Consider the following 14,737-nt stretch of genomic DNA (forward strand, 5'->3'; position numbering starts at 1 on the left):
ACTAACCAAGACACATACAATCATTTAGTTAACATCAACTTAGTCGGATAATGAATGCGCTGCAGCCAGCAGGAAGTAGGTTATAGCACCGCAGGCGTAAATCGTAATACAAGGTTAAGTGTCAAACTCCAAATCGCAATGAGAACGTATTTTTCAGAGCGTGAACTCTTTTCATTTATGCTACATTAATTGTGCAGGTTGCAGCACTTGTAGCCTGTAAAGGAAAGTCAAGTGTTTAGGTACTAACTACCAACAGCAACATTCAAATCTTTAAAAAATAGCCATGTTAATCATTACTAACATTCCCTTTTCCCCTCCTACTAAGCATAAAGCTTGTGCTAGGAGTAGGTACGACAATAGCGCAACGGGTGGGGTTTGAACCGCCTCTATAACCGTTGAGCTGTTGAGGCTATTGATTTGTATTCGTAACTGCAACTTATACCATCGAAATTGCCAATTCTGGTATAAAGAAGTGTTAAAATTGCTGCTCGAAACGTCATTTCATGCGTCACAATTGTGATTTTAAAGAATCAGGACCCAGGTCTTTCTTTACTTCCTCAATGGTTTTAAGACGAATGACAGGATACCTTCCCAATATCCTAACTGACTGACTGACCCATCAACGCACAGCCAACTTGCTGGAGTAAGAAACTCGAAATTTTGACAATTCGCTCACTAAGGAAGAATCTTTGGAAATTCTACGTCCAAAGAGGTTATATAGGGGTTGAATGTTAGTATGAAATTCCAATAGTCTAGTCAAATCCATTCAAATTGATATTTGCACTTTGAGTTAAAAATTAACTTACTTATTTACAGTACAGTATAGTTTATTTATTTAAATTAAAATACGTGTTTAAGGATTTTTGGAAATTCCATCCCTCACCGATTTCCAAAACTTCCACATAACACGTAAGTTAAGTCGGAGCGGGGCAGTTCTACTCTAAGTATATATTTTTTATTCCGATCTTCTTCAACTTCAACAAAATATCCAAGCAAGCGAAACGAACTCAACTGCAATAAAGGAGGTAAATAGTACAACGACTTCTCTCAACTAACTACCCGATATTTGGCACAGGGCCTAATTTTCATTACCAACAACGCTTCGGCTCGCGAGTTTCACTCGCAAATACATGCAAAAAGCAATTAAAATGCACGTAACCAGTAATAAATGCCGCGGGTTAATTGTTTCTCCATTTAAAGCCCACTGCAACAAATTAAAGTAGAATTCGTACTTCATATTGAACATATTTTACTGCCTCTTATCAAACATATTTGAGCAAGTTCACCTATTATATAATAAAAATTAAAAAAATCAACAAGTTACTTAATACAGTCCGCTGACAGACAGATACGGACGGACAGCGGAGGCTTAATAATAGGGTCCCGTTGGCAACCTTCGGGCACGGAACCCGACCATAATCGACGGAAGGACCATAATCGAAATACAAGAATAACTGTTGAAATGTTGGTTAGTTTCAGCTTGGCTTACTCTTTCGTTACGGATTAACTTATACCGTCTGATACCGGTAGTCATTACAGTCTGCGTCAATTTAATTATTATTGTACTTGACCTTTTTGTGTACCGAAATAACTCAAAATTTTAGAGCGAAATTGGTTTTTTTTTCTAATTCTGTTTTTCAAAAGTGCAAAAATTATTTCAATTTTTTCGTGACTCCCATGACCCACAAAAACACGACCTATGTCAGTGTAGATCAGAACCATATTTGAATATGGTTTCCATACATCAGTGCCCGTTTACCTTCTTTGTTTTGATTTGTTCAAAGGAACTTTCCAACGTCGTAAAAGTAACTAGCATCAAGTGACCCTTGTCAGATTTTACATTAACCACCAACAATACTAGAGCCACACTTCTTTGACGTGGGTCCCCAAGGGATGCCACCAACCAAGGTCAACTTAAAGGATCGTGGGACGACTCCTCAAATGGCCAAGAGCTTAGTGTTACCTAAGTACCTACAATAACAAACAAGAATTCAACGAAAATAATGTTTCGACTTTAAAACATCAGAATCAGAAATTACTTAGTCAATGAACAAAATATACGTAAAAAAATGGTGGATAGTTACCTCCTGATTTTTCATAGGGTATGTCAAATACTTGGAATCACCGAGAAATTATTTTATTTATTTTATTTTTATTTTATTTATTAGGAACACACACAATACATTAATTTAACACAAACTACGACACTTATAGACAAACACAGGCTGATAAATGTATCTATAAAATGTGTACACAGCATTTGCAAAATATCTAGACAAATAAAAAGAACTTAACTAACTACTTAACTAAACAATTAATAATTAAGTTACTTAGGAGATGAACCCACCGTAAAATGATAAGAGCTTTTTTTCGAATGCAGTAGCTGAGTCATGAAATATGTCGATGCCAGGTATCTTTTTTGATATTTCGTTAAATTTTGCACATAATATACGCTTAATTGGGGCTTGATTTCCTAGATGAGATAACTAAATTAACAAAAAACACACTGTCCGAGCATTTCGCAGAACCTTCGCGGCAGGTCTAAATAGCAATCGGGGTGGGAACACCACGCACATCCGCACAGCCCACGCGCTAACCCGGTGCGGGCGAGCGCGGGTGACATGCGGGTGTTTGGGCCGTCCGGCCGCCTCATACCCCGATTGCCACCTCGATCTGTCGCGCTCTATAGGCAGATTGAGAAAGACAAAAAGTTTCACTGTGTCGAAATACCCAGCGATTTGGCCAATGTGAAGGCCAGGCACACTTAGGCTGAAATCTATAAAGCACATTTTGACTTTGCTGAGACTAGATTGAGTTAAAACAAGACAGATTTATGTGAGAGATATACCTACCTCTGTCTCGTTTTAACTCTGTCTAAGCTAAGTCAGAATGCGCTCTATAGATTTCATGAGATAGGTGAAACAAAATGGACGAAGTCACAGGCAGAGCTATTTATCCAATAAAATGAACCTACAACAATGTTTGCAAATCATACTTCAGGAACTTTAATTTCCTCTTCGCAAAACGATTTAACAATTTAATGGCTTCCCTCTTACAGCGTTGCCGTTTAGTTTAACGACTGCTACTGAATAAAATATTGTTTAACCTTCGCATCTACTTGTTTTGGGGTGTTAAATACAATACATATTATGAGGCATACATAATACATATTTTTTTAATGTTAAAAAATTAAAAAATATTTATGCGTTTATGCCTTGTGACGTCATTAATCGCTTTCCATACAGCGTGTCGTTAATAATTTAAAAATAAATAAAAATCATGTTTTTTTAAATATTCTCTTTAATAATGAATTCTAGCCCCATAAACTACCGCTATACAAAAAATCACATCGTTTTATTACTACAGTCCAACACCCTATCCTATATAATTCTCAAGAATTTCAGCATGCTATTAGGAAGTATAAGTTCGAATAGTTAAGAATTTTTGCAACATACTACATGTTGCAAAAATTCTTAACTATACGAACTTTTTATTTAACACTGCTTAAATCAGACAGCTCAAATCAGTATGCAATACTGATTCAAGCTCGTTACCAATAAAAAACACTCCCAAACGATTACATACTAAAAGAAAGTACTTAACGACGGGCAAACTAAACATTAATCTCTCCAGAGCGGCCATCAGCATCGGACTATTCATTGTGTAACAATGATAAAAGAGTTGCCGTTCGGGTGAATGCCTTACGAACAATCAACGATCTTGCCCTCGAGAGGGGAACTTTACGCAACTTTTCCTCTGCCAAAGTCGTGGGCCAGGGGGTCAAAAACTTTGCTGACTCGTTTATTTGTTGAATGTACTTTTGTTAAAAATTTTGCAAAGTTAAATTGAAAAAATTGATTTTAAGAGCTATAAGTACAGTAAATTTTTATGTGTCGATTGAAAAATCAGCATGAAATATATTTGAGTTGTTTGCCGGAAAAAAACCAGTAAGTAAGTAATATGATAGCGACATTATTTTCACAATAAAATCATTAATGTTAAATCACCTTAAAAGTAGACAATGTATCTACTATTTTTTTTATTTGGCAGTCTACGAGCACAAAGCAAGAGAAAATGATAACAACAGAATGAGATCTTAAATATCTTTTCAATGAAAAATAAAAGTACCTATGTACTCGTTAGTACTTACATACCTATACATTTTTTTATAATATTTTTGTCAATTACGCATTGAATTGCAAATTTTCTCTGCTAGCAATGTTAGAAACACAGTACACACGTCTTACTAATGCTAGAACTTTCTAAATCAAACAAGTATTACGTCCTCTCCCAGGCTTATTGCTCGATGACGTCTTCTAAAGGAAAAATCCTAAACGAATTCAGTTTATCCGCTATCCGTCCAAGCCTTACAATACCGGGCGGTAGTAGGCTAGGTAGATATTACGTATTCCGTACCAGTCTGCGGCATTCAATATATCCGTCGGTAGGTTTTCGCCCATCGTCAATATTTCTCTTAGAGCTTTACCGGGAAATCTGCTATTGCGAGAGTTTACACACCATACAATCCGATATCCGGACCCTCTATTACCAAATTGATGTAATCAATGCGATGCCGCAACTCAACCCTTTCTATCTCCTGATGTTTATCTAGAATTCAGTTTTATTTAGTTGACTTAAGTTTATTTTGTTTTGTATTAACTTATGATTCCTGAGACATCGTACACAACACGGAAGGAAAACGTGTCCAACGCAGCTTCTATAAGTTTTACCTAGTACAAAGACTTTATTGTTACATCTTTACCGTTGTCTTTCAATTGATGAATTTGTAAGACAATTGATGTAATTGTGATTATTAATAAAGCAAAAACTTAAATTCTATCGTTTATTCTTTCTTTGACGTTGACTTTCCAATTTTCAGTAAAAAAAATTCCACGCCTCCAACTTTTTCTGTTTCTGTTTATTAAATTCTACACACATCTAAAAAACCTACCCAGAACATAACAGACTAATGCGAATAAAAAGTAAAAGCAAACAACCTGTCCTTTAATGCAAATGTGTACGAGAGGAACGCAAACGGCAGAGAAAATGTGTTCGCTGTTTTTGTCATGAAAATTATACTCGACCGAGATTAGAGCGCTCTACCGGACATGTGCACCGCAACTACCTAACTACGTACTAACTCGTTATTTATTCTCTTGCGGTTTGTATCATGTATGTGGGGAAGCAAACGGCTACTGTTTTTATTAGAATATGCTTTGTTTTGCTTCGCCTGTAACTTCGCATGTAAGATAGTCTTTACAACAACTTCTCACCTGCTTCTTATTGTAGTAAGTACTTACCTATTTATTTGCAAACTTAGCAACTCCGATGACATAATATTTTAACAATACTGAAGCCATCCACCATCATTTAAGTCTACCATCTAATTGTAATGATGGAGGCGACAGTTTGAGGAGGACATAGGTAAGCACTTGTCAATGGATAATAGTTTGGGCTCGTTTGATTTGTCTCAATCAGTTCTTCTGTAATATACCTAAGAACTGCCTTCACTATTTGGGACGCTAATAAATTCACTTCATATCCCACCAATAGGGTCTTGAACTGTAGTAATAAAAACGGAACGAATTGAGAACCACCTCCTTTTTGGAAGTCGGTTAAAATGATGTGATATTTTGTATAGCGGTAGTTTACGGGGCTAGAATTCATTATTTAAGAGAATAATTTAAAAAAAATATATGACTTTATTTATTTTTAATTAACATAAAAATATTTTCCCGCAGATTTTTTTAAATGTTAAACGTGGCGTTAATGTTGAAAATAAATAAAAATCATATTTTTTATTATTAATTTCTTTAATAATGAATTGAAGTCCAATAAACTACCGCTATACAAAATATCACATCATTTTAACCGACTTCCAAAAAGGAGGTGGTTCTCAATTCGGTCCGTTTTTATTACTACAGTTCAAGACCCTATCTCAAACAATCATAGTCTCGCCGGGCTTAGCTATAGGTATGAACTACCCTACCATACGTGATACGAGTAGATGAGACGATCTAGGCTAAAAAAACGCAACATTGCATAAGTGTTCGAAAAACCCCCCCAATACGGAAACGGGGCGGTGATATAGCGGTCCGCGATCGATAGCCCGTTGAACCGGTCCTGGCTGGTTTCTGGCTAGTTAGTGATGCATCGCAAGGTCGCGGCCACACATTAATGATCACTTGCCAGGCAAAAGAGTGCTATATTTTGAGGAAACTGTTTTTCCTCAAACATACTCATATTAACAGATGTAACTATATCTGAGAAAACTAATCACTTTGTAGTCATTATTTTTTGCCTACACGTATTATGCTCAATGAAAAGTTGTGAGCACAATGATCTTTTTAAAACCTCAAAATACTTAATATCGATTTACATTCATTCTTTCTGCAGCGAAACAAAAGTATGCTGCCTTTAAGCATCAGTATAATATATAAGAGCATCAAATCATATTTCTTCTTATTAAGTAGGTATTTATTTTATTTTTGTTGCTTTTAAATCTTCTTAATTTCTTGAGACATTTTCGAAGCTCCTAGTTTTTCTGCAGTTGACTGCTGAACTATTGACATGTAGGTATCACGTCTTTAAGAATATCATTCAACCAAAGTGGGAAACTGTGATAGCCTAGTGGTTAGGACGTCCGCCTCCTAGGTCTGGTCGGCCGGAGGCCGGGGGTTTGATCACGGGCACGCACCCCTAACTTTTCGAAGTTATGTGCGTTTTAAGTAATTTAATAGCACTTGCGTTAACGGTGAAGGAAAAAATCGTGAGGAAACCTGCATGCCTGAGAGTTCTTCATGTTCTCAAATGTGTGTGAAGTCTGCCAATCCACACTTGGCCAGCGTGTTAGACTATGCCCTAGACCCTTCTCACTCTGAGAGGAGAACCGTGCTCCGGAGTGAGCCGGCGATGGGTTGAGATAGCGGGCGGGCTGTGTGGGTGTGGGTGGCGTTATCCCCCCCCTCCCCCCCAATTGCCATCTTAACCTGTCGCGTACTATAGGTAGAACAAGTTTTCCGACACAAGGCAGTTGTCGCTGATGTTGATACATCGCCAGATCACGGTCAAGTAGACAAGAACTTGTCAAGAGGCTTAACGACGTCGCAAGCTTTATAAATTGTTAAATTTAACAAAATCTTTACGCTACCAACATATATACTTAAATTATTACTGCCGAGTTTTTAAAAACTAATTTATAGAAGCAGCCATACGTGACCGAAAAAATTTGAAATATAATGTGAAAGAAACATTCACGAAATAGGTATAAATTATTTTTCGGATTACCTTATTATTACCCACAGTGGTATTAGGTATGTGGTAATTGCCACTCTCAATCAAACAAATTGAATGATTTTGAAGATGATAACTCGTCTTGGGGAATTCCCAATAATTCTCAAATAATAGCATTATCAAGACAAGTAAAACAAATAATCGTTGACGACGAAGCACCAATGGCTATCGTCATGCAACATGAAAATCGACAAGCAAAAAAAAACAGATCCATACATTTGTTCTCAAAGAACAGCATTAACAAAACGAGCAAAACTAATGATAATATTTACAAAGCATTAATGACTCATAAACTATCATAATATGAACATCAACGAATCCAACAGATATATAGGTATTAAGTATCTTCAAAAAGAAGGTAACAATTATAATAACTATGGTAACATATTTGTATCTCACAAACACTCGAAACTTCGCAATATAATATCGCCTTAATTATCGCATTTCGCAAACAAATTTTTGGTCACTTCGAACCTTGGATGATCCCAGTACCTTTTTATAATAATATTCACGCTATTTACGCATTTAATCCATTAACGCATATTTCATTATAATATAAAAAACGCAAGGTCCTTCGATTCTATCATTCATTATTCTAGTATACCTATTTATTTCGCTTTACGCAAACTACAGTGGAGTTTTGAGTGTACCTACTTACTATAGTTAAATACGCAACGCAATAAAACGATAAATATATCGTATTTAAAATACAGGAAAGATTTTCTTACAGTACAGTTTAATTACAGTGCAATATTAGATAAAGTGCAGTGTATATCTAAATTAACTCGTTACAATAATAACTATGGTTCAAAAGCGACGATTTATTTAATTACATATTTATTAGCATAATTTAAGAGATCTGATAACTAAATAAAGTTAAGTAAAATTATATTTAATATTTCGAAAAATACTCGACAAAGGACATTAAAACAGTCTTAATTTTAATTGTTATGATTTTTAATTATAACTAACTGCACCAGCTTATTTAAGTACTAAGTTTTCTGTCATTTAAGTCGTCTTAGTGAAAATGTTATGGTAAGTAAAACTGTTGTAAAGAAAACCACTTAAATAACAGTGTTTCCACGCTTAACAAAAGGGCCCTTTGCCGATGATTCCGTGTCACTGGCGATAACCCTTTGGAGAGGCATCGATGCATAAATTTATCGCTACGGAAACCAGTCAAGCGTCAATATTTTTGAAAAATATTGGGGCCGTCCGAAAATAGCCATTGTGCGACGCCTTTGTACATAATATTTGCTGGAAAAGTATATTTATAAAATTGTGTCTGCTAGCTTTTTAGAAAATCGAAGAGTTCACGTAGGATTTTTAAAGAGCCTAAATCCACGAAGTCACGGGCATCGTCTGGTTCTCGATTAAAAATCTTTTTTAAATGATGACATCCTATTACATCATACAGAGGCAGAGGATGGCATTGCGATTTGCAAGGACTTAATATTCACTTATTGTACGTGACAATACAAAGGAGATGACGTAAAGTCAGTGGAATGTCTTGCAACAATACTTCAACATAAACTAAGTAAAATTACATTATCAATTTTATTAAATGATAGATATTAATATAATCACTACCCCTATTATAAATGTGAAAGTGTGTTTGTTTGTTAGTTTGCCCTTCAATCACGACGCAACGGAGCAACAGATCGACCTTATTTTTTGCATGAATGTATGATATTGATGATGTATTGTTGCATGAGTGAGACAGTGACATAGGCTACTTTTTATTCCGGAAATCAAAGAGTTCCCATCGGAATTTTTAAAATAAATCCACGCGTACGAAGTCGCTGGCATCAGCTAGTATTTAGATAAATACACTGCCAGCGAGCCAGCGCGGTGGCATGAGCACTATTTGTCTTCTACGACATCCATAAGGAAAAGCCATCATGTTAATGTCTAATCTTTTGGTCTTTTGATTAACTTTGTGTTTTTGCGTAGTAAGCTATTACTTAGATAATATCTTGACAGACATGTAAATAAGGCAATAATCTGAAGCATCAGAGGTTTTATCTAGTAACAAAATAATAAATAACTACTTAGATTTTTGCCACAACTTCGTCCGCGGTGCGTGATATAGTTTATAGCTTCGGAGATAACGTATGGACTTATGGAGTATGAGGCGGGCGGACGCCCCGCACACCCGCCTGTCACCCGCACTCGCCAGCACCGGATTAGCACGGGCGTGTGGGGGTGTGCGGGCGTTCCCTCCCCGATTGCCATCTCGACCTGTCGCGTACTATACCTAGCTATCTAACAGTGAAAGAATTTTCAGAATCAGATCATTAGTTTCGGAGGTTATAAACTATTTAAAACCGGCCAAGTGTGCGTGGCGGGCCGCACGCAGTGTAGGGTTCCGTAGTCACAATTAACCTCGAAAAACAGATATAACTCCTTAACCTATGAACCCTAATTAGCCATGATATTTTTCCTTTAAAATTGATTATATATACTACTGCTATGAATTTTTTCACGTTACTGCCATTTGGCTGATAGAGGGGGAGCACTTTAAAACATAGTTTACAAACGGATCCAGAAATCGAAAAATGATGTTCCCACACCCACAGTATTTTTAAAAGACCTATTCAACGATACCCCACACTATGGCTGACGAGAAAAAAAAATCATCCCCACTTTACATTTAGGGGAGCTACCCTAAAAAAATATTTATCACAATTTTATTTCACCACTTTGTCAGCGTGATTAATCTTTATACCCATGCCAAATTACAGATTTCTAGCACTAAGTCTCTGAGATTAACCGAGGACGGACGGACAGACGGACGGACATGGCGAAACTATAAGGGTTCCTTGTTTACTACGGAACCCTACAAAAGGACTGCTTAAAAATGCTTAATTAAAAGTTGACTACGAACTGAAAAAAATCAACAATAATTTCGCTGGCAATTTTTTCGTAGGCGTTTCGGTATTGGATCAGCAAATAAAACTACTTCTATTCTAAAATTACTTTTAATTTTTTTATTTCACGTAAAGACTATCCTTCAAACTATTAACTACGTTATTAGTCAGGCAATTGTGTTTTCTGCATGGTTGCATTTCTAAAGCAAATGGAGTCCTTTTTCGAACACTAATTGATCTGTTTGTTGTATTGTAATCAATGGTTTAATATTCATATGCCGTTCGTGATAATGGAAAATGAATAACCACTGGTCGCTGTTTTTAAACTTATGGATATTTTAAGGGGAATACAATTTTGAGAACGACTAACGTCAACATCCATTTATAAAGTGCGATATGTCTGTATTTATTTGTAAGTTATCTACTATTACTAATTTCAACTACGTAGGGTGCAGACCTTAGCGATGCCTTGCGGTACTATAATGAAAAGGATTTTTTTTTTAATTCAAATTTATTTTTATTCAAAAAGGTGAATTGAATGAAGAATACATCGTCGATGCGATCACAAACGACCAAGACATTTTCTATTTAGTTGCGGTAATTTTATTTCACTCAACATTTTATTGTGGAAAGACCTTTATAAATAAACTTTAGATAAGCAATGTGTTTGTTGTGTGATAAGAATTTGTTACACTTGTTAGAGACATTCTCGTTTCTGAGATATCATTAGTTTACTATGTTTTGTTATCTGCAATCAAATTGATTTTTGATGGCCTAGTTGCGAAACGTAAAAACCTTAACAAAACTTTAGTAAAATTAATCCTCTTTTTTCTACCAACCTACATTATCTTCTTTGTTTCGAAAAATACCTTAGCTTGTTGATTTCACTGCAGTTTCTTCCTGTGACTATCAGTAGACTAGTTAACGATAAAAAACACTTATTAAACATATATTTAAAGGACTATCACACTTTTAATTCTGCGAGATCCGCTCTCAGTAGAAACCGGCGCGGCGATATGGGTAGGGAAGATGATTATGATAAAATTATATTTTAATATAATTTTATTATAAAAATAAAAATACATTATATTTTAACTTATAACTTAGTGGCAAAAGGAAATACATAGGTACTAAATGATTGTCTGACTTTTTATGGGAGTTGCTCAGAGTCAAAAGTGGCAGAGTATACTTTGCTTACCCAAACGAAAAACATCCTGATAGACGCCATAGCTATCACTGGATGGACTAAGCGTAGAAAACGAAAAGGCCTTAAGTTATACCTACTGTAAATTTTTCCTCGATACGGAATTACTATATCGCGTAATAATATTGATAGTGTAACAGGCCCTATTAGATTAATTTATTTCAATGGGCCCTTAGCAACTTTGCAAATTATATGGCCTAGAAGATTTTTTTTTGTTTAATTGAATTTTAATGCCTGTTCTAAGCGTCCAAAAGTCACGTCGCGTCGCACAGCGTGCGTTTGCACCATTAGTCTTCTTTTCTTTTCATATTTCGGTTTATTGATTTCAGCTTTCCTTTTCGGAATTTGTATGCTTCATTATTTCTTTATGAATTAAGTATACGTAAGTAACTCAGTAAATTTTCGTCTCACATATTTTACGAAGGGAAAAATGAAACGATAAAACATTGACTTATTATATATTACTTTGTAAGGACAGGGCCATTGATCAAGCATAATGGCACCGACTCATTGGTCCTAAAATGTTTATTTAGCACCAATGCAACCTCAGTGAATTCTGGATTTCAAACGGGTCGTTCATTAGTATCTAAGAGGTGGCGCTGATTTATTTGGTTCCAAAACCGTGAAACATTTTGTTCGCTTGGGCATATCTTGTCATTTACTCGTATATCGATGCGAAAAAATAAAAGCATTCAAAGCTAATTCTCGAAAACTCCACAAACAATGGCGTTCAGCTATTACGTAACGGATTCTTATTGGCTTGAGAACAATAGATTTTAGTGCTGTTAAATTTTCCGCCTGGGAAATAGGGACGAACAAAAGTTGGTGCCGATCTATAAAAACAGATGTGATATTTTGTCGCATAACTTACAGTATGCGGCCGAAAGTAATGTACATCGGCATTTAGAATGACATTTCAGCTTTGTAGAGCGTTGTCTCTGTCACTCATACCTATATGACGTTTTGTCGGTCTCAACGACAGAGACAGTGCTCTACAAATTTGCTATCTCCTTCTAAAGGTCGATGTACTTTACTTTCGGCCGCGTACTGTACGCTACTCTAGGTGATACTGCGTCTGCGTGGATATAGAATTATATCCATGTAAAAATCGTGTCGACCCGTTTTGCTCTATTGCGCCGTGCTTGAAGGGCAAACAATTGCACTTTTACATCTATATCTATAAAGAAAAGCTGATTGACTAACTGATCTATCAATGGCCAATGCACAGCTCAAACTACTGGACGGATCGGGCTGAAATTTGGCATGCAGGTAGCTATTATGACGTAGACATCTGCTAAGAAAGCATTTTGGAAAATTCAACCTCTAGGGGGTAAATTAGGGGTTTGAAATTTGTGTAGTACACGCGGATGAAGTCGCGAGCATAAGCTAGTATTTTATAATATGGTAGTGATGGATTATAGGTATTTTAATGTAGATAACGGTTAGATATCACGATTAATTTGATGTTTTTATTTGTCGTAATTCAACCCGATTGCACGGGTCGTGGTCACGACGGGACGGGAGGGATATAAGCTTAAAATCGGTAGTGATGCACTTTGCTGTCCAGAAAATTTCTTAGGCATGCCTATTTGAGAAGTTGGTGATGTTACACCCACGTGCCTCGCAGAGCACGTAAAGCCGTTGGTCTTGCGCCTGACCTCTCGATCTTCGGTCATATTGGATGCTGTCGCATTGGACTACGACAGTTGTAAATGAAATAGAGAGTGCACTTGTATTGCTCTTCAAGGTATTCTATGCGTCATTTAAAAGTCAACTTAAATTAAAGGTAATTATAGTACGCGATAGGACAAGATGGCAATGGGGATATGCCACCCCGCATACCCGCACGTTACCCGCGCTAACCCGCACCGGGTTAGCGCGGGGGTTGTGCAGGTGTGCGGGGCGTCCTCACGCCGGGGTGTCTAGTTAAGTACTTATTTCGCAACGTATGATAGGTAAATTGGCAGTTTTTATGCTAATCACACGACTAGTTGCCTTCTCTGACTCTGTGTGCGCAATAGGTAATACCTACCTACCACTCTCCATAGAGTTCGGCGCGTAGTTAAATATGTACCTAAACGATTCTCAAATACTAGTTGATGCCCGCGAGTTCATCCGCGTGGTTTAGGTTTTAAAAATCCCGTGGAAGTTCTGATTTTCCGGGATAAAAATAGCTTAAGTATGACTCTCCCATCGATGCACTCTCCATAGTCCATATCATTAATTATACCTACCCATGTAAAAAATCACGTCGATACATTGGTCCGTTGCAACGTGATTGAAGAACAAACCAGTAAACCGACCAACAAACACGCTTTAGCATTTCTACATAATATACCCAATACCCATATTCGCTTTCGCTAATTTTAGATTTCCTATTTTTGATTTCAATACAAATGTAGGTATAGTCCCCGACAGGTCGAGATGGCAATCGGGGTGAGGACGCCCCGTACAGACCCCGCGTTAACCCGGTGCGGGCGAGCGCAGGTGACATGCGGGTGTGCGGGCGTCCCCCGACTCATACCCCGATTGCCACCTCGACCTGTCGTTAACGACCTTTAATGTTTTTTCTATTTCGGAGGTACAAGTTTCAAATATAGTAGAACTAATGCCATCAAAACAAAACAATCGCCGGCCGCCGACTGGTTCTCGCGATGTGCCCGCGATCGGACGATTCACCACCAACGCGATCGATATAAACAATGAAAATAGACGCGACTCTCTCGCCACATCACGCTTTCCATAAAAGACTCAATTATGTGCACAATACTGTACTCTACAGACTTATTAGTACACCTTAAATATCAATAATACAACATTGATAAATCTTTGACACGAAGTAACCTATCTTACACGAATCTAATAAGATTCCAGCTAATATTTCCTTGCGTAATTAATGTTAGATGCTTGTTGGTACTTACCAGGTGAAGAACGGTGTTCACCACCTCTCGGTTGGTTACCTGTCCAACTTCAATCAGCCCGATAAGAACTGCAAATTTCAGGCTGTCTTTCGTCGTCATCCTGACGACCTCCTCAGGTCTTTTAATATCACTAAACGGCGGTGATTTTAGGTCCGCCATGATTTAATTTGTCACAATTCACTGATACACAATTTTAATATCCACTTGCGACGATAAAATTCAAGAAAACATCATTTCATCAGCTCACATGATAACGCACCAATGTCGCTTTCTGCCATCTTGAATTTTCTGAATGTTGCTAGTAAATTGAAAAATTGCAATTCATTTTCCCTAATCAATCAATAAAAACAAAAATTAATGACGTGTTACAATTTACACCGTAAACCTGACTATAATCATTCAATTTGAGCATACACATTGCACGCATTATAGTTTATTTCTTCTTTCTT

At 36.8% G+C, this 14,737-nt stretch overlaps 1 protein-coding gene across 5 annotated transcripts in view; it reads right to left on the reverse strand.

Moving 5' to 3' along the window:
- The window catches only part of rg (A kinase anchor protein rugose), a 530,630-nt gene extending 516,072 nt beyond the window's left edge, over positions 1-14,558 (reverse strand). For all 5 annotated transcript variants that reach the window (XM_069506123.1, XM_069506120.1, XM_069506125.1 and 2 more), the window contains exon 1: positions 14,289-14,558. In XM_069506123.1, coding sequence (XP_069362224.1) covers positions 14,289-14,447 — 159 coding nt within the window. In that variant the 5' untranslated portion in view covers positions 14,448-14,558. The remainder of the gene's footprint in view (positions 1-14,288) is intronic.
- Between the last annotated feature and the right edge of the window lie 179 nt (positions 14,559-14,737).

Source organism: Maniola hyperantus, chromosome 22 (genome assembly GCF_902806685.2).
Source record: "Maniola hyperantus chromosome 22, iAphHyp1.2, whole genome shotgun sequence".
NCBI classification, from domain to species: Eukaryota; Metazoa; Arthropoda; class Insecta; order Lepidoptera; family Nymphalidae; genus Maniola; species Maniola hyperantus.